This window comes from Fukomys damarensis, unplaced genomic scaffold (genome assembly GCF_012274545.1).
Source record: "Fukomys damarensis isolate Sample0158 unplaced genomic scaffold, DMR_v1.0_HiC HiC_scaffold_7, whole genome shotgun sequence".
NCBI classification, from domain to species: Eukaryota; Metazoa; Chordata; class Mammalia; order Rodentia; family Bathyergidae; genus Fukomys; species Fukomys damarensis.
Genome location: NW_022900919.1, coordinates 859629 through 879482, shown reverse-complemented (window position 1 = coordinate 879482; position 19854 = coordinate 859629). Strand labels below are relative to the sequence as shown.

The 19854-nt window shown below is 44.2% G+C and overlaps 1 protein-coding gene across 1 annotated transcript in view; it reads right to left on the bottom strand.

Moving 5' to 3' along the window:
- Nucleotides 1–1216: 1216 nt before the first annotated feature.
- LOC104854393 overlaps nt 1217–19854 on the bottom strand; it is a 58684-nt gene continuing 40046 nt past the window's right edge. Inside the window, exon 3 of the mRNA XM_010612882.3 lies at nt 1217–1470. Coding sequence (XP_010611184.1) covers nt 1274–1470 — 197 coding nt within the window. The 3' untranslated portion in view covers nt 1217–1273. The remainder of the gene's footprint in view (nt 1471–19854) is intronic.

The window sequence follows — 19854 nt, the reverse complement described above, 5'->3', positions numbered from 1 at the left end:
TTGAGAACTTGTGGTTTGGAGCAATTCTTGGCTACAAAGTCACACTGTGCATGTCAGCTGCTGTCATCAACCTCATGCTACGCTGGGTCTTATATAATAGTCCTGCCAGTTCCACATGATTCATTTAGCTGGCTCTGTATATGTGAACTGCCTGGGCAGGGTGGGGGGAAAAGAAGGGAAGGCTAACGTGCTACTTGTCTAGTCCCCCAGATGAGCCATGGGACCCCGAGGGGGGGCGGGGGCAGGAGGAGTAGGCGGAGGGAGAGGAGGAGGGAGAGGAGAGGAGAGGGAGAAAAACACAGAGAGACAGAGAGAGAGAGAGAGAGAAAGAGAGAGAGATGTGGGGCATCTTTTTGAGCCAGCCCAGTTATTTAGAAAAAAAAAGAATCACAAAACAATAAGAAGTGGTCACAGCAGTGAAGCTTCCTCTTGACATCCTCCCTCAGGGGAATGCAGTCTCCCCTTCCTTTGGGAGGTCCTGACTCCAGAAGCACAGCTACCTGCTTGCAATGCACTGAAATACATAATCTACTGGCTTCTTTTAATATTTTCACAGCATCCCCATGACCAACCTAAATGCTTATATCACCTATGAGACACTCTGCTATCTCCTCTAGCCATGGGATTCTACAAAAGATGCTCTGAAAGCATGAGGTTCTCAGTGACCTTTAAACATCTAGCACTAAACTTGCAAGCCCTGCCCCTACTTAGTGCATATTTCCGTCCACAGACCCAGTGATGAGCTGCCCTAGCTTACTCCTGAGAGCCTCTTTCCCATGTGTGCTGGGTCTCCCAATGACCTTGCCAGGCCTAATTCTGATTGGCTTCACTATGGGCACCATCGCCTTCCTGGCCATGACTGTGCTGCCCAGATTCGCCAAAGATGGGGTAGACTCTCCATCCCATCAACACTGCAGACCACTGGGCCACACCCTCTCGGGTTTTGAGCCTGCTCCGTGGACTGGCCTTCCCTGGCATCCACAGCATTGTGCCGTCAGTGTCAATAACTAACCTCAGGGAAGAAGATCTGGCCCAACTGGCAGCCAGCCAGGGACTGGGACCTTGATCCTGCAGTGACAAGGAACTGAATTCAGCCAACAGTGGAATTAACTTGAAGCAGATTCACCCCCACAGTTTCCAGTGAGTGACAAAGTCCTCTCAGCATCCTGACTGCAGCCCAGCCATTCACTCACCGCAGAGGACCTCTACCATGCTGAGCTTCTCCAGGCCCCACTGCAGACCCATGCACTATGGGGTGATGCGTGTATGTTGTTTAAGCCACCCAAGTCACTGTGATCTTCTCATACAGCAGTAAGAGAAACAAGCACACAGCCTGCATCCTGGATTGGCCTTGAGCAGGAAAAAGGCTCCCAAGGAAATGTAGAATCCAAGTCACAGTGCAGTGCCCTCTTGGGCTGTTGTGGCAGAATAAGGCAGCAGATCGCAGCAGGAGCCACAGGAAGCCACCAGCTACAAAGACACAGAGGTGGAGAGGCTGAGGGATGTGAACATGGACCTTGCCTCTGGCAGAGCCCAGGGCTACAGCCTGGGGAATCGGGGGCCTGTGACAGGGAGGAAGCACAGAGAAGCAGGAGGGGATGAGCCAGAAGCCATGGGTCTGCGGGATCCTGAACTTTGCATCCAGGGACAAAGATGTTTCTGGCAAGCATGTTAAGGTCAATTCGGCAAGGAGGTATGACATGTGGGTAGTTACAGTGGTTCTTCTCCATGGGGAAACATTCTGAGAGAGCCGGTGCGTGCCTGAAGTCACAAATACACACTGTGCTTCACCTTGTGCATACTTAGCTATGATAAACTTTAATTTGTAGATTAGGCAAAGTAAATGAACCACAACTAAGAATAACAGAGTGATTATACTATATACCGTAATGAAACTTATGTGAATGTCCTCTTTCTCCCTGCCCCCTTGTGCTTTCAACTGGTCACTTAAAAGCAGCACTTTACAACTTCTCTTTGCCATGTCTGAATTGCCCGCGTCACTCATGTTTTGGCGCCTTATTAAGTAAAACATGGGTGACTTGAACACAAGTAGTGTGATGTTGTGACAACCAATCTGAGAGGCATCTGAGCGGCTGCCAGATGCAAGGAAACAGTGGACTCACTGGACAGGGAGGATTCAGGACAGAGCTGGAGTGAGATTTCATCACGAAACTAAGAAGACAAAGCAAGTTAAAACTTACGAATTGCTTATTCCTGGTATTTCCCATTTAATATATTTGGACAGTGGCTGACCACTACTAACTAAAACCACTAAAAGTGAACCCACAAATAACAGGAAATACTCTGCTAACAAAGAGATTTTGTTGGCTGTCTGCATTTATTGCTCCTGTACCAATTTGGTGAACATCTGGTTTAGCACCTTCCAGCGAGTGACCACACCCTTACTTAAAGGAAGAAAATTTTAAAGGAACAAAATATGATTTAACTTCAAGGATAAATGCGCACTTTAAAGTCTTTCAAGCCTGTTTTCAATGTCAGAAGCCATGTGTCCCGCAGAGGTCCCCTGCTGAACCCCCACCCTGGAATGCAATGACCTCACTTATCTCTGTGTCACCCCTGCCATGCTGTGTCTAGATGCCCCAAAGCCTCGTGCAGTCATGGGGGTGCTCTTCAGGGTGGATGAAGGCTGCCCCACCCCAGTGTGAGCCCCTGCACTATGGGAGGTGGCCTGGAGGGAAGGGCAGGCCAGAAGAGGGCTGCTGTGGCGCCCTGCCCCTGCTGCTGCGGCTCCCTGCCTGCGAGCCCACTGACTATGCACTGAACCTATACACACTGAGAGCCAAACAACCTTTCTTCCTTTAACTTTGGGTATTGGGTATTTTGTCTGAGTAAGGAGAATAACCAAGACCCCACCCACAGTGCAAGAACATCACAAATCTAGTGTTCTGGTTTTCTTTTGTTATAAGCAGCATTAGAAGCACCTGCTAGACGAAAAACAAATGCCTCCCCGGTCAGTTCCTGCCACGCACAGTTCTGCTGTGGACGTGTGGCCCTTGTATCTCTCTGGTGTTGATCTCCCATGCCGTGCAGAGGTTTTAAAGTTGATGTAGTCCTTGGTCATCAAGAGTCCCACACAACAGGAGCTCTGTGGAAGTCATGGCTTCAAAGGTTTCCCCTGCCTTATCCTCAAGCAGTTTTACAGTTTCTGTTTGGATATCTAGGTCTTCAATCCATTTTGATTTGGTTTTAGTGAAAGGGTGAAAGATAGGCTCTAGGTTCGTTCTGAATGTGCATGACCAGCGTTCCCAGCACCACTTGTTGCAGAGGCTGCTGTGTCCAGACCAAGTTTTGGCCCCTGTGTCAAGCATCGGATGGCTAAGGATGCATGGGGCTACTTCTGTGTCCTCTGTTCTATCCCACTGGTCTGCATGTCTGGTTCTGTGCCAGTACCACACTCTTTCTGCCACTCTAGCTTCCTTGAAGTTCAGAATTATGAGGCCTCCTGCTTTTCTCTTTTTGTTCAGGGTTGCTTTGGCTATTCCGGCTCTCTTCTTGTTCCATATAAATTTTGGGATTTTTTTTTCCAATTCTGTAAAAAATGTTGGCATTTTACAGGCACTGCATTAAATCGGTAGATTTCTTTTGATGATATGGCTGTCTTTCTGCCTTATGTAGCTAACTCCTAATTGTGCTTCAGAGTTTAACTCAAAGCATTCTTCTTGACACCCTTGCCTTACTACACCCCTACTCATCCTTCTTTGGATATTGGGAGGTTCATTAAAATTCCCCAAACAGGGATTTAGCTCAGTGGCGCCACCGCCTGCCTTGCAAGCGCAAGGACCCAGGTTCTATCCCTGGTGCCAAAAAAAAAAAAAAAAAAAAAAAAAAAAAAAAAAATCCTCAAATGTTGGGGAGATAGAAGTGGACAAAATTGAAATGTTGTGTATTTCACACAGCTTACAGTCTAGAAGAAGGGAATCAAGCACTAATCAAATAATTCACATAGAATTACAGGCTGTGATGAAGCTGCAGAGTTGGGATGATGGACATAGTGACAAAGAAATTACTCTGTTTCCTTGAAGCTGACTGATTAAGAAAAAAATATACAGATAATTCTCCCTCTCTCCCCACAGAAAGACACTCAAGAGCTGTGGATGGTGGTTCGGGGCTACCAGCCTGGAGGTCCCGCCAAACACAAACAGGGTCTGCTCTTCTGTTCTGCAGAGCCGGGAAGGACTCTGTACCAAGAAATGCATGTGAGCCCCACGTGTGGTCTCCTCCAGCTGAAAGAGACAGAGCACCTCTTCTCTCCCTTAAAGTTTCTCTTTTCCCCCATTAGAAACTAGATATTAATGACTAAGGTATTAATAAGCACAGGCATACACAGGGGGAAACGGGGAGCAGCCCTGCACGCCCAGCGAAGGCACAGCCTCAGAAAAACCAGAGGTGACCTTGTGTTTATGTCCTGAGCTGCTCTTTGGCGCAAGACAGCCTGTGACAATCAAAAATCCAAACACAGGAACCAAAGCAATAACAAAAACAGCAAACCGTATGGAAGGAGTTTCTAGGACTACCAAGTTTTAGATTCAACGTTCAGATGCAATATACACAAGGTACACAAAGAAACAGAAAATATGGAATGTTCAAGAGAAACACAATGGTTCCTGGAAAAGACCTTATGGCAGATTTACTAGAAAGAGACATAGAGCAATTGTCATAAAGATGTGCAAAGAAACTAAAGGAATATTCAGATAAAATCAAGAAAATAATGTACAACCAAAGTAACATATTAATAAAAAGGCAGAAAACTTTAAAGGAAACCAAGAACTCTAGAGCTGAAATATACGATAACCCACAGGGTGGAAGGTAGTATTTGGTACTCTCTCTATACATGTAGACCACTCCTATAACACAATAAAAATGGATTAAAATGGCCAAAGGGCTCAAACAGACATGTCTCCAAAGAAGATAACCAAATGCTGAGAGGTGCATGAGCGGATGCTTGACTACAGTCCTGGGGGATGCAAAACTGAGATGAGGCGTCACCTCGCTCCCTACAGGATGGCTGCGGCCAAAAGCTAAAACTGAACAGAAAAAAGCAAGTATCAGTGAGGATGTAAAGAAACTGCAACTTTTGTGCACTCTTGGTGGAAAATAAAAAGATGTAGCTGCTATGAAAAACCATAGGGAAGTTATTTACAAAGTTAAAAGTAAAATTACCTAGCAGGCAGAATTCCCTTTCAGTGTAGACACTCAGAGGTCAGAAAGCAGGTCTTGAAGAGGCCTCTGCGCACTTGTGTTCTTTGCAGCCTTATCCACAATAGCTGAAACACAGAAGAAACCCACATGCCCGTCCACAGACAAATGGACAACAAAATGTGATACAGTCAAAGAGTAAAGTATCCGACCTTTCAAAAAGAAAATGTTGACATATTCTATACTGTGCAAGGACTCTGAAGTCACTGTGTGAAGGGAAATAGGCCAGAGACAGACAAACAGCAAATGATTCTGTTTTCATGAGGTACCCAGAGTTGTCAGCCTAAACACAGAAAGCAGGGTGTGGGTGCCCAGGGCGGAGGGAAGAGGAGAGTTCCGCATCAGTGTGCTGGGCTTCTGTTTATCAGGGTGGGAAGAGTTACAGAGATGAGCGGCGGTGACCTCTCCGTAACATTGTGAACGAGCTTAACACCCATGAGCTGCACACGTAACGTGGTCAGGATGGTGAAGTTTACCTCCCACATCTGTCCACACTATGAAGAAAATGGGAAAGAAACACTGACAGAAGGGCCAGAGCTCATTCATCTATAATAACAATTGAAAATGGACCATATAAAGGAGAAAGAAGTAAAGCTATGATAAAAAAAACAAATTTTAAAAAATCCCTGAGGTGTAGTGTGAAATCCCTGAGATGAAGTTTCATCTTCAGATGAAAAAGTCTTCCTGAATGCCAGACAAAATGATCCACTAGTGGAGCATAATGAAAACCCTGTTGGCATGGTTACTTCCCGGCCTAAGAAGTAAAATAGGAGAAGGGCAAGGGATGCATTCAGTGCTAATGGGTGAACTTGCACAAGGGATATGCAAGTTTTATCCATGGATAGAAGCACAGTTCACTCTTAGGAAATCTGCTAACACAGTACAACATGTAGATGGACAAAGAGTCAGAGCTACAAAAAGATAATGAAATGACATTTGAACACCAGCAATGAGAAGACACAAACATTCACAGCTGAGTTAAATATTGAGGTCAATCTGATGTTGGTCAAGGATTTTTTAAAAGATAATTTGTTATAAAATTGAATTTTTCAGCATTTTGGAAATTTTGGCCAACACAATAATTTCTTTTCCCCAACAATAAATCAAAAGTAAAAATGAAAAGAAGAAATTGAATAAATATTAGGAAAGAAGAGGCAAACTTACCATATTTTTCTAGGCTGTCAGTTATACCTATAAAATTTATAACAACTGAATAACTTTTAGAACTGACCCATAAATTTAGTAAGTGGTTTAATTAAAAATCAGGGTAAACATCAATATGCTAGCAATCGCTGAATAAAATCCAACTTAAGATAATATTTAAATAAATTAAATGCCAAGGAATAGCTTTAACAGGAACATAATCCAAAAAATGGGAGAGGATGCTCTTGAAATACTCAACAACTTCCAAGGGCATCATGTTTGCATGCTCCCAAAATTCTTGCCCTGAAACCGTATCGCTCACTGTTGCTGTGCTTGAGTAAAGTGTTTAAGGCTAAATGAGGCCATGTAGTCAGAGCCCTGGTCCGTGGGATTAAGCAGGGCCCACAGAAGAAGAAACGCCAGAATCGGAGGCCTCTCCCTGCCCCTCTCCTTGCCCCTCTCCTGCTTGGCCCTCTTCCCTCCAGGAGCACAGACTGAGGAAAGCCCATCTGAGGGCACAGCAAGAAAGTGGCCATATACAAGCAAGAAGAGAGCCCTTACCAAAAGCCCGACTTGTCAGCACTTTGATCATGGACTTCTGGCATCCACAACTATGAGAAATAAATGTTTGCGTTTAAGCCACTTCCCCAGTCTGTAGCCTAATACAACATTCATAAACTGGTGATTATTGTCAGATTAGCCTATAAATTAAAATCAGTTCAATCAAAATGCCAGTGAATTCTTTTTTTAAAACTCAAGTGACTCCTACAAGCCCTTTAACACTGAGAAAAAATAAATTTATCAACTAAATCTGCAAGAAAGTCTCATATTATGCTAACACAAGTAAATCACAGTCTTGGTCATTGCCTTCACATCTATTAAGGGAAGTAGGGCAAAATTTGATTTAAAAAAGAAGCCAAGGTGTGTCTCACACAGCGGTTTCCTCTTTGAGAAATTGCCATTAGGATACAGCTAGGCCAATGGATGAAGATGTGTACTGTGGGTTTTCTAAAATGGCACAAAATAGAAAATGTCTCATCCACAGGACCACTGCAGCCAGTGCTGGTGATGGAAGAGCTGAGAAGCCAGGCAGGGAATAAAGAAGTGGTACAGAGTTGGGCAACAACAGAAGAAGCCACCAACGTCTCTGACCTGGATTTCAAAAGGAGGAAGTGGTATCACTGAGGCCGGAGGATGAGCCTTCCCAAGAGTCCCCATCAGCTTTCTCTTGGCTTGGACACAATGACTGATGTGCACAGGTGGAAGGAGAGGAGGTTCAGTTTGGCTAATGGTTTCAGGATACACAGTCCATGGTAAGCTGGCTTCAAGGCAGGAACAACCTGGTGGAAGGTTGTGGTGGAGCAAAAATGCTTAGTTAGTGGTGACCAGGAAGCAGAGCAAGGAACGGTGCCAGAGAGGAAGGGTGAGCAAGCCACCGATATGGTCGCGCCTCCGTGACCACCAGACACAGCCACAGCTGTGCTCCACCAACTCCCTGTGCAGCTCCCCGCGCCGGTCAAATTCACACTTCCCTCTGACCACGCAGAGGGAGCCTGAGGCCATTAGGAAGTCCAGCAGGTACAGGAAGGACCCAGAGAAGAAAAGCCAAAGCAGAGACTCAGTGTTGTGGGAGAGCAAGGAGCAGGGAGAGGCAGAGAAATGCCCGTCTCCCAGTCTCCCCGAGCTCCTGCCCTGGTGAGTCCAGCCTGTAGTTAGAGGGACGGTGCCCTGAGAAGCACTAGTGCCTGTGATTCGGAAGACAGCAGGAAAGCGGAGGATGCCTCCGAGGGTAATAGGCAGCAGCTGAAAGAGCTCCGTGGGGCTTACTGATGAAAACATAGTCACCGTATAGCTTAAGAAACAGGTTTTGCATATTTTTATTTTCCACATAGCACACACCCGTAGACGTGCATACCTACCCACACTGGGAAACGCCCAGAGGATGTGTACTAGAAAGTTAACTAATTTAATATTGTCTGGGTGAAAATGTTTCCGTCTTATCAATATCCTACCTTTATTAAATATATATGTACATATATGTCACTAGTGAATTCAAACAATACAGTGATATTTATGTTTCTGTATTTAACAGAAGAACAACCAGATTGCTGGCTCCTTGAATACAGGACATAAAAATGAGTTGTTTTTGTCACGTCAAGGAAAAAAAAGAACTTAAATCTGAAATATATATAGCTGCCTTTATTGATGTTGACTCTGAGACAAAATGTTCCATATATTGTTGCTTTGGCTTGCCTTTTTATACTCCTTGTATAATTGAAGTTAGATATAATACATCTTGTTCATTTTTATTTTTCAGTAACACATTATGAATCATGCCCTTAACAATCCCTTTCTTTTATTATCATGTTAACCTATATAATCCAGTTATATTTTATACTTTTCATAGTTCAATGTCATTTACTTTAAAAACAAATTCTCCATTCTTTCATTTTAACTGTTGCTTCTTCCTGTCTCGCCCTGCTTACAGTATTTGAGTAATATCAGGGTGTAGATCTCACGTGGAGGGGTGATCCTGAAGCCGACATGAAAAGATGAAATAAAAAGCTCTGTTACTCCTTCCCTAGCCTTCCTCTCAGCCTTCCTCTCAGCGGGATCTGGCCTGTAGTGAGGACACCAGTGACGTTCACGGAGACGACTTGCTGTGCAGAATGCTTAACTGGCTATCGAAGAACTGAACATGCAGATGCAGACACAGAGGTGTTGCAAACGTCATAACTACAGGAGGAACAAATCCGTCTGGGGTCGGAGAGACCCTTCTTTTCAGAAGGGATGGATCACTCCAGTCTATGTGCTTAAAGACAGGTCCCAAGAAACAGGCTGGAGACCTCCACACAGAGGATGAGCAGGAGCTCTAGCCAGCCTGGCTGGTGTCACTGTCCCCGAGGGGACTCCAGCAGGCCAGTGCCAAGGACCCACCAATGACTGCAGCATCCAGACTTAGTGCCACCACCAGTGTGCACGTGGATGAGAGGAACAGGACACAGACACGGGAAGCAAGTCCTCTCACCTCCTCTGACCATGGGTATTTTCAGCGTGGGAGATACAGACAAAAGTCCCCTGCCCCACAGCAGCTGTTGAGCTTCTGGAAATACTAGGACTGTACACCCTAGAGTAGGACTGGGAACCAAAGCAGAAGTAGGCTTGAAAAGAAAATCAAGGAATTGTGTGCCCCAGTGAGTAAAATGATGTGTCAGTCAGCTTTTCTTTTTATCACGGTGACAAAATACCTGAGGAAAACAGCTCGCAGGAGGCCAGGCCTCTTGCGGCTCGGGGTCTCAGAGGTGTCAGGCCACCGTCAGCTGGCTCCACTGTGTCAGGGCCAGTGGCGAGACAGAAGCATCCTGGCAGGCGAAAGCAGCTTACCAATAGCATGGCAGCCAGGAATCTCTGAGGAAGAGAAGGAGCCCAGGAGGAGGGGCAGGGCCAAATGTAGTCCCCAGGGCTGCACCCCTCCCTTCAGCTCGCCCCACCTGCCAAGTCCTCCCAGCAATGCCATAAATTATGAGCTCATCAACAGGTTCATCCAGGTCTAGTTACAACCCTGGTGGCCCAGTCCCCTTCCAAAAGCCCTGCCCCTGAGCCTGTGAGACTTTGGCGGCATTCTAGACCTAGTCCACGACGAGCAGCTTTCCCCAGCTCGTCCAGTGCTGCAGAGAAGCAAGTTCTGCGCCTTCTGGCGCACCTGTCAGCCTTACTGCTCAAGAAGCAGCTCCAGGAACTCGCACCTTCTCCCCGTGCTCGGACCCGGGGACCAGATAATGAGTTTGGGTTTCTGAACCTTGACTCAGAACTTTCCCTTGGGCACAGAGTTTGGCCTTCTAAGTGACGGCCCCTCGGGCAGCACAGTGACCCACATAGCCACTCTCCCTCAGGACCGTGGTGGCCTCCGAGAGCCCCGCTCACCCACCCGCTCATCCATCACGAGGCAAAGAATTCACTTGACATGGGTTCATTTGGAACCCTCTGGGTTAGACTCTGGAGACATCGTAGTGAGCAGGACGGACTGGGGCTGTCTGCTCTGACGGAGTCTACATCCCAGAGAGAGACCGGACAGGGCAGACAGCACACAGTGAGCTCACAGAAGGTCACAGAACGATGAGTCCGAAGAGAAGAACAGGCAGTGTGAGAGGCACAGGGACAGGACGCGGGGACGAGCGGCCCGGGAAGTTCTTGGAAACAGTGACCACAGAGCAGACGACGAGGGCAAGCGCCTCGGGAACACGGGAACGGCCATGCCTGGTCACAGAAGAGGAGCTGCAAAAGCACAGGCGGCGAATTGGAGGAGGAAAGCAGAAAGGCCCAGGAGAGGCACTGAGGGCCTGACCAGGGTGAGGTCAGAGGGGAAGAGAGGGCGGCGCGGGCTACAGAGGGGACCTGGGTGCACACTGACCTGGTGAGAAGTTGCTTAGGAGGAACAGGATGGAGGAAGTGGTTTATTTAAATGTTTTCAAAATCACCCTAAGCTGGGCATGGTGGCGCACGCCTGTAATACCAGCACTCGGGAAGCTGAGGCAGGAGGATCACTGTGAGTTCAATACCAGCCTGGGCTACATAGTGAGTTCCAGGTCAGTCTCAACTACATAGTGATCCTGTCTCTGCAGGAGGATCACTGTGAGTTCAATACCAGCCTGGGCTACATAGTGAGTTCCAGGTCAGTCTCAACTACATAGTGAGATCCTGTCTCAAAAAACATAAAAAAATAAAAAATATCACCCTGGTTACATGGTGATACCTCATGGACTCTAAGAAGAAATCAGTTGGAAGAGACAACATGGCAGCACTGAAGCATAAGAAACACTGTGAAGAAAAAATTCTTATAACTTAGAGAACTTTTATACTTGTTATTCAGACATACAATTTTATTATTTATCACTTTTACACATCCAGAAAAGGAAAATATACATGAAATGAATTGCCTAAAGAGCTTAGTCCTGTTTCATACCAACAGTCTAGCCGTTCCACACCCGTCCAACACTTTGCAATTCAAAGTGATCATTTGTTTAACAAATAGAGCAAGCGGTGAGTATATGAAATAAGCAGGTGAAAATATGAAAAATGTAATCCCTGTGCTCACCAACCTCACAGCCCTGTGAGCGCACAAAGCAAAAAAAACAGGACAGCAGGCAGGGGAGAAAGTTCCCCAGCAGAGCACCCTGAACGTGAACTTAGTGTCAGACAGCAACTGGACTAGAACTTGGACTCTTCACTTACTCTGTGCGTGTTCTTGAATGGACTGTTTGATCTGGTCATTGATTTCTTCCTAAAAACACCTACCTTCTAGATTTGTTTAGGGTTAAATAAAATACTGCATATAAAGCTCCTAGCAAAGCACTGGTTCCAACTGTGAAATTCATGATTACTACAAGAGCATAAATGTTTTTGGCATTTTAAAATATCTGGTATAGTTCTCAAGTTAATTCACATAGCCATGACTCTCCAGATACACAGGAGAAGTAGCTGTTATGGCTTAAATATGAAGTTCCCTCTGAAGATTTGTGTACTGAGAGCTTGACTCCCACACACTGACATTCAGATAGGGCCCAGCTGGATCTCTTAGACTGGTTCGTGAGGTTTCTAATTCTCACGGCCAAACAGGCAGATAGGACGGGGGCCAAGGTGGAGGAGGTGGATCATGGACAGCACGACATTGAAGGGCACCTCCTGCCTAGCCCTTCTGTGATGGCTGTGTCTCGCTGTCCCCACAAAGCCTCATGTGGTCATAGGTGGGGTTTTTCAGAGGGCTGGATCTAAGGTGTGTGCTGCTGGGATGGAGAGTGTGTGATTGCTAAGTTAGTCCACAGTTTGGTTTGACATAGTTCTGGGTGTGGACAATGGTAAAGTCCAGCTCGGTGAGTGTGGCACCGCCCAAAGAGCAGGTAGCTTGGAAGGGATAAAAGGGGGAGACGGTTGCTTGCTGCTTGCTACTTCACCCCTGGCTGTCTTCTGCCTGTGCTGCTTTGCCACGGTCTGTTTCTCCTCTGTGATATCCCGCTGCCCTGCCACCTGCCTTGAGCCAGACAGCTGCACACTGAAACCTCTACCAACTGAGCTACAAAAAATCTTTCCTTCTCAATCCTTGAGTGTCACGTATTTGTCAGCAATGAGAACAGTAACTAAGACATCTTCCTATCCCGCTTTGCTTCCTGGCTGCCGTGAGGTTAGCAGGTTTTCTCTGCCACACTCTTCCACCAAGATGTTCCCATCTTGGAGCCAGCTGCCCATGGACAGAAACCTGTGAAACAGTGGCCAAAGAAAACTTCTTTTCCTTTAAATTGCATGCATCGGTCAGCAATGAAAGCTGACTAACACGACAAGTAACTCCTTTCATTAACGCTTGGGGAAATCTTCTGAACATGATAAAAATGCATGTCAAATTACAATGACATGGCAATTTTGTCTTCTACTTATTCCTCATAAGATTCAGAAAGCACCTTTTAGCATTCTCTTAGGTACAGAAGATTGGTATTACTTGTGGTCCTTCCTATGTGGCAGAAGTATGGACTGAAGGATGAAAGGAAGGCGACTAGAACCCTGGCTAGAAGACCCTAGGGTCACATCAACTCCTGCCAATGTCTCGCAGGTCAGGAAGTGCTGCGTGGTGCCGGCTGGGAGCCCCTGCTCACCCGGCTCTCCTGTGAGTCTCTGTGAGGGACAGAGCACTCCCGTCTCTGTCTGAGGCCCTGGTCCCTGAGGCTGGGACACCGCTGGGGTTCACAGTGACCCTCTTCGTGAGCCTGTGTCACAGCCTGTGTACCACACGGACTGAGTATCGGCGGCCCAGTATCTTCCCGGCCTGACATTTAAAGGTCTGACTGGGCAGTGTGACATTTCTTGTGTCAATAAAGACAGCACAACTGTGATGGTTTCTAGGTTTTACATTTTAAATGATGTAAATTGTTTGTTGAAGTTTTCTTGGCAAAAGGTTCTTTGAAGGAAAGTGGATAATCTGTCTCAAAAATGCAGTTACATTCTCCTCTTCTAAATTCTGGACCTGGTTAGAAGCCGCATTTGCCATCTGGCTCATTTGTGCAAAATTTCCCCAAAACTGTATTTATGGACTAAAAAAATACACATATTTTCTGCTACTATGCTAGTCTGACTGGCAGTGTTTCCACATATATCAAAAGGCCTGCCCTGGGAGGCTGCTGGATATCAGAGGGAACGGGGCCATCAGTACGAACAGGACTCTGTTTCCAGGGTCACTGAGAAAGTATAAAATGCTTTTCAAATTTCTAAATAATTTAAAATATAGGTCAAGTATATATGTACGTTTTGACTCACGCTTCTCTGCATTGTAATTGTGATAGATATTATCTACTGGCACCTGGCTGTGATAAACGACCACTCATCCTGGGGAACTGGCACATTTACACCTCACAGCTTAATGATCTTTCCTTCTCCCTCACCTCCCCGTCCTTCTTTCCCTCCATCCCAGGTCCCTCCCCTCTCCACAAAGTCTGCCCCCCTGTTTCCATCAAGCCTCTCTTCTTTTTGCTCTTTAAATTATTTGAGTTTCTCACACATGAGAAACCGTGCAATGTTTAGCCATCTGTGTGCGATTCATTTCACTTGGTGTTATGGTCTGAAAATGCACCCATTCTCCTACAAGTGACTCAAATTTACCTTTCTTTATGACTGAGTAGTACTCCATTATTACACATACACCAGATACTTCTGTTCATTCGTTCATGGACATATAGGTATTTGGCTATTGTTAATTGTGCTAAAAAAATAGACCCCAAAACATAAAAGAATGGGCAATTGAAATGAACAGTCACTTCTCAAAAGAAATACAAAGAGCCAATTAATGCATAAAAAGATACCGTCATTGAAATGAAAAATTGGAGGCCTCATGAAGCTGGAGAATGGTCGCAAAGAGTCAACAACTCAAGTCGTGTTACAAACACATAGCTGAAAACCACGAGGAGATTAATGCCTTCTTATCCAGGCAGCATATGGTCTTTAACTACAACAGATATGTGAATATGTTCTATGTTTATAAATTTCTAATTCTCAAAATGTTTCAAGCAGCTCAAATTAATTTTCAGCATGTGTTGCTTCTTAAAACACACCCCATTTCATTTTATTTCCATAAAATAAAATGTTTTTTCCCTTGAAGTTTTAACTAATGTGGATAATCAAATGTCATCCATGCAGAGAAACTCATTCCACCCAAATTATGGGTAAAAGACACTCTAACTCAGTGGCGTTTATTTTCTCTGAAAGTCTCGCCCATCCTACTTCCTGTACTCTCCTGCCCTGACCTCTGTTACACATGACTTTCGCCGTCACCCGGCTCCCCTAAGCTGCAGACCTGTGGACCCAAGGTAAGAAGGGGCTGTGTGAGGCCCCACTTCCCTGCATTTGTGAATGAGCTCGTGTTCCCTTCTGTCCAGGTCACTGGGGGTCTCGCACTGCGGTGCGCTCCCAGTGCTGCTACATGTCTCACCTTCTTTAATTCTCACATAAACTCTGGAATGAGAAGCGTGATGATATCACAGCCATTTTCACGAGCTGCATAAGGCGTTTAGTAATTTCACAATATAATAGAGATACCGAGGATTGGTGCTCAGAATAGTAACCATTTTTCTTAGTTACTTTTCTCATCGCTGAAACAAAATACCCAACACGCAAGTTAAAGAGGAAAGTTTACCGTAGCTCACAGTCTGTAAAGGCTCAGTCCATACTTGGCTGGCTCCAAGTACGGTGGCCTGGCAGACCAGCACGCAGAGCAGGCCGGAGGTGGTGGCGGCAGCAGCTCCCTCTTTCTGTTCCTTGTTCCCTGGGGAGGCTACAAGCACTTTCTCAGGGTGGGCGGCAGCCTCAATCCTAGCATCACACCATTCACTCCAGCATCGCATTCTTTCGTTATTTATTTATATACATTTGAGGCCAGTGCTTTTCTATGGTCAGATTATTTACATGTAATTTATTTTGCATTTCAATTACTTTGTTTTGTTTTTTAATTTTTTAATTTTAATGTAATAAAAGTAGATACTAATAAAGAAAATATAAAAACCATTCTATGAAAACTTTTTCATAACAAAAATTATTAGAGAATAACAATGGTGAGTATACTGTGTATCATGATCAAAAATAATATATTTTCATTTGCTAATCTCTCAGCTAATTTCCTAATAATACTATACCTTTTTTGCATAAAACATTGTAATTATTAACAAAGTATCTCACACAGTATAAGTTTGAACAATTTCTTCCTATTTCACAATATCTATTATTTTGTTTGGACTTTAATTACATTTTCAGTTTCTCACACCAGAGAGACAATATGATATTTACAGATGTATGTTCAATTTATTTCACTTAAGAGTATGTTGTCAAGGTGCATTCATTTACCTAGAAGTGTCTCAAGTTTTTCCTTGTTTGTTTGTTTTTGATTTTTGTGGGACAGGGTCTCACTATGTAGTTGAGATTTACCTGAACTCACTATGTAGTCCAGGCTGGTCTCGAACTCACAACGATCTTCCTGCCTCAGCCTCCCGAGTGCTAGCATTACAGGCATGCGCCACTATGCCCGGCCTGTTTGTCTTTCTTAATAGTATTCCTTATATATATATATATTTTAAAAAACACATCTTTTTTACCCATTCATCAGTTAATGGGCATTTGGGTTATTTCCAAGGTTTAGCTACTACAAACTGTGTCACTATAAACACAGTATATATCACTGTGGTATGATGCTTTTTATTCCTTTGGGAAGATACCCAGCATAGGAATAGCTGGGTCAAATGGGACCTCTAACTCTAGTTTTCTGAGGAATCTCCACAGTGATTTCCACAGCGGTTGCACCAGTCTACACTCCCACCAATAATGAAGCAGGATTCCTTTTACTCCACAGCCTTAACATCATTTGTTGTTGATTGATTTCTTGATAGCAGCCATTCTTTCTACAGTGAGATGAAATCTCAGCATTGTTTAAATTTACATCTCTTGAATGACCAGTGATGTTGAACATTTTTTCATTTATTTATTTGCTATTTCTACTTCATCTGAGAAATGTGTATTTGTTTCAGTTTCCCATAAATGTAATACACTATATTAACAGAGCCAAAGATAAAACTCATATGATCATCTCAATAGATGCAGAAAAAGTATCCATGATAAAAACCCAACAGGAAATTGGATTAAATGGGCTTTATCCCAATCTGATAAAAACCATCTATGACAAACCAAGAGCCAACATCATATTCAATGGTCAAAAACTGAGAGCTTTCCCTCTAAAATCAGGAATAAGACAAGGATGTCCACTATCACCACTCCTGTTCAATACAGTTCTAGAAACATTAGCCAGAAGAATCAGACAAGAGAAAGAAATAAAAGGAATAAAATAGATAAAGAAAAAGTTAAATTATCATCATTTGCTGATAACATGATACTTTACATAGAAGACCCCAATAATTCCACCAAAAGATTTCTAGATTTAATAACCAAATCCAATAGCAAAGCTTGATGCAAAATAAAGACTCAAAAATCAATAGCATTCCTGTACACAAATAACAAACTCACTGAGAGATAAATTAGTGAAACAATACCTTTCACAAAGGCATTTTAGAAAAGGAAATAGGAATCAATCTCACAAAGGAAGTAAAAGTCCTCTACATTGAAAACTACAATACTCTGAAAAAGGAGATCAAAGAGGATATCAGAAAATGGAAAGACATCCCTTACTCATGAGTAGGAAGAATCAACATAATGAAAACTGTCACACTCCCAGTGTTGTTATACAGATCTAATGTAATCCCAGTCGAAATACCATTAGCACACCAAATAGAACTAGAGAAATCATTCCCAAAATTCATTTTGAATCAGAAGAAACCTAGAATAGCAAAAGAAATTCTGGGCAACAAGGGCAAGGCAGGGGGCATCACAATCCCTGACTTGAAATTATATTACAGAGCTTCTGTGATGAAAACAGCATGGTACTGGCAAAAACGAGACCTGAGGACCAGTGGAACAGCTTAGAAGATGCAGAAAGATCCCCAAACATATTCAGCCACCTGACAAAGGAGCAAAACACATTCACTGGATGAAAGATAGCCACTTCAAGGGTTGGTGATGGAAATGCTGGCTTTCTATCTGCTGGAGACTAAAACTAGACCCATGTCTCTCACCATGCACTAACTTAAAATCAAAACGAATCAAAGATCTAAATACTAAAATAGAAACACTAAATCTGCTGAAAGAGAATAGGGAGAATGTTTGAGAACACAGGGGTAGGCAAAAATTTCATGAACAAAACCCATATTGAATGTGAAACACCACAAAGGATCAACTGGGGCTTTATCTACTAAAAAGCTTTTGCACAGCAAAAGAAATCACCAACAAAGTAAAACAACAACCTGCAGAGTGGGAATAAATTTCAGCAGTTCTTCAGACAAAGGACTGATACCTAGAACATTTAAAGAATTAAAAACAAATCAGCAGCACACACCCTAGATCAATCCATCTCCAAGAAGTCCCAGCTACGACTGCACAAGACTTTGGGGGGACATCTAGGCACAAGCCTTCACACTTGTGTTCCTCCCTGCTTCAGCAGACAAGGTCCCATGATAACTGTGTGAGAGCCATCTGAATCCCAATGTCATACGGGCCATAGGTGAAAGATTATCTGCATTCTTCACTAGGTTGGCCAGTGTGGTGTCATCTATTTAAAAACACCTTACATATCTGCTTGAGCTAAGGGTGGTGGCACGTGTCTATGATCCCAGCACTCTGTGAGGCTGGGGCAAGAGGAGTCAAGAAGGAGGTCAGCCTGGGTAACTAGGTGACTTTGTAAGACCCTGTCTAAAGACAAAAAAATAAAAAAGGGTTGGGGATGCAGCTCAGTGCAAAGGCCCTAGGTTCAATCCATACCACCATACCAGAGTTTCAATTTCTTCATTTGCTAAGTGGAAATAGTAAATAACATATTAACTGGGCACAACTCCCTGCACACACTAAGTGTTTTATTAGTACGTGTTCTCAGTACATGATTACATTCATTATTTATCAATACATCTTAATATTTCTTTTCATCCCCACCCCTCTCCTCCCCACTTTTCTTTCCAAATCTCAATCTCCCTCCCATTTGCAAAAGTTTTATTTCCATCATTATTCCTCTTTTCCTTTTTTTCATCATCTTCCCTAGCTTCCTTTCCCCCATCTCCTGTTCCCCCACCCATCTAAAACAGATCTCCCTATTTCCTATTTATAATTTTCCATCTTCCTCTCTATGGAGAGCTCGAGCACCCTGACTTTGCAATAAGTGGCTAAGAACAGTCTACTGAGCACATAATAGATGCTACAAAAAGGCAGGCTTCCAGCCAGGTGACATCATGGCCCATTGCAAACAACACTAATAAGAACAGATTCGTGGGATTAAAAAAATACTCACAATTAAGTGGGGCAGTGACTACCAGTGACTAACAGTACTGACTGAGCTCTCGTCTGCTTATTCTACAATGCTTCCCATGTAAATTCAGGCAGTAATAGAAGCTCCATTTTATACACTACGAAGCTGAAACACAAATGAAACAAGTAGCTTCCCAGTGTCACACAATAAAAGTGACTCTGGAAACTAGCTAATCTAGTTGAGGCTCTCATCTGTTGGAGAGTGCCAGTACCTCACAGAGCCCACACCCCTCAGAGGTAGAGCGCTGAACTTTCTCTTATGTAATGGACAGGAGATTGGGCTTCATAATTCTGATTTCAGCAAATCTTAATATTGATTTTTTAGTGTGACAGTAAGGAGCCTGATGTTCTCATAGAAATGTCTCATAGCAGAGAGAAGGGAGAAGAAGTTCAGGTAAAGTTCAATAAATTCATATTACCAAATAATTAACTGTGAAGCTTTCATAGTTGAGCGAGATAAAAGTTAACATTGAAATCATCAAAGACCTTTACTCTGGAGCTAAAGTGTTCAGCGGGGCCCAGCACTACCCCACCCCAACTCAGGGCCAGGTGTGAACCTCTGCTTTCTGGCTGTACACAAACCGAGGTGGCAGCAGTCACCCAGGCTCCCCAAGAGCCCCACACCCCACCTCTGGCTGACTTTCACCTTGTTTGTAATAAACTGCAGCAGTAAGTCAGACTCCTTCTCCTAGGACCCAGCACGTGTGCTGTGCAACACAACTGTGGTCTTCATCCAGTCTATCCTCTCCCCCTTACACTGCTCACAACTGCCTGAAGGCTGTGGTGATGGACCTTGAGATGGGAAATAAGATGGACCTGGGACAAGCTGTTGTTGGAGAGCACTGAGCTACCGGATGTTCTGTAGGATGACACAAGGACTTGAGATGAGAACATTCAAATACTGGAAAGGCAGCCAGAAAAATAACCATGACCCTTTTCTTAAATTCATTAAGTTTGTTGGTACATTTTGGGTATACGATAGTTACAGGGGCAAGGGATTTAGCTCAGTGGCTCCACTACCTGCCTCACAAGTGCAAGGTCCCGAGTTCAATCCCCGGTACA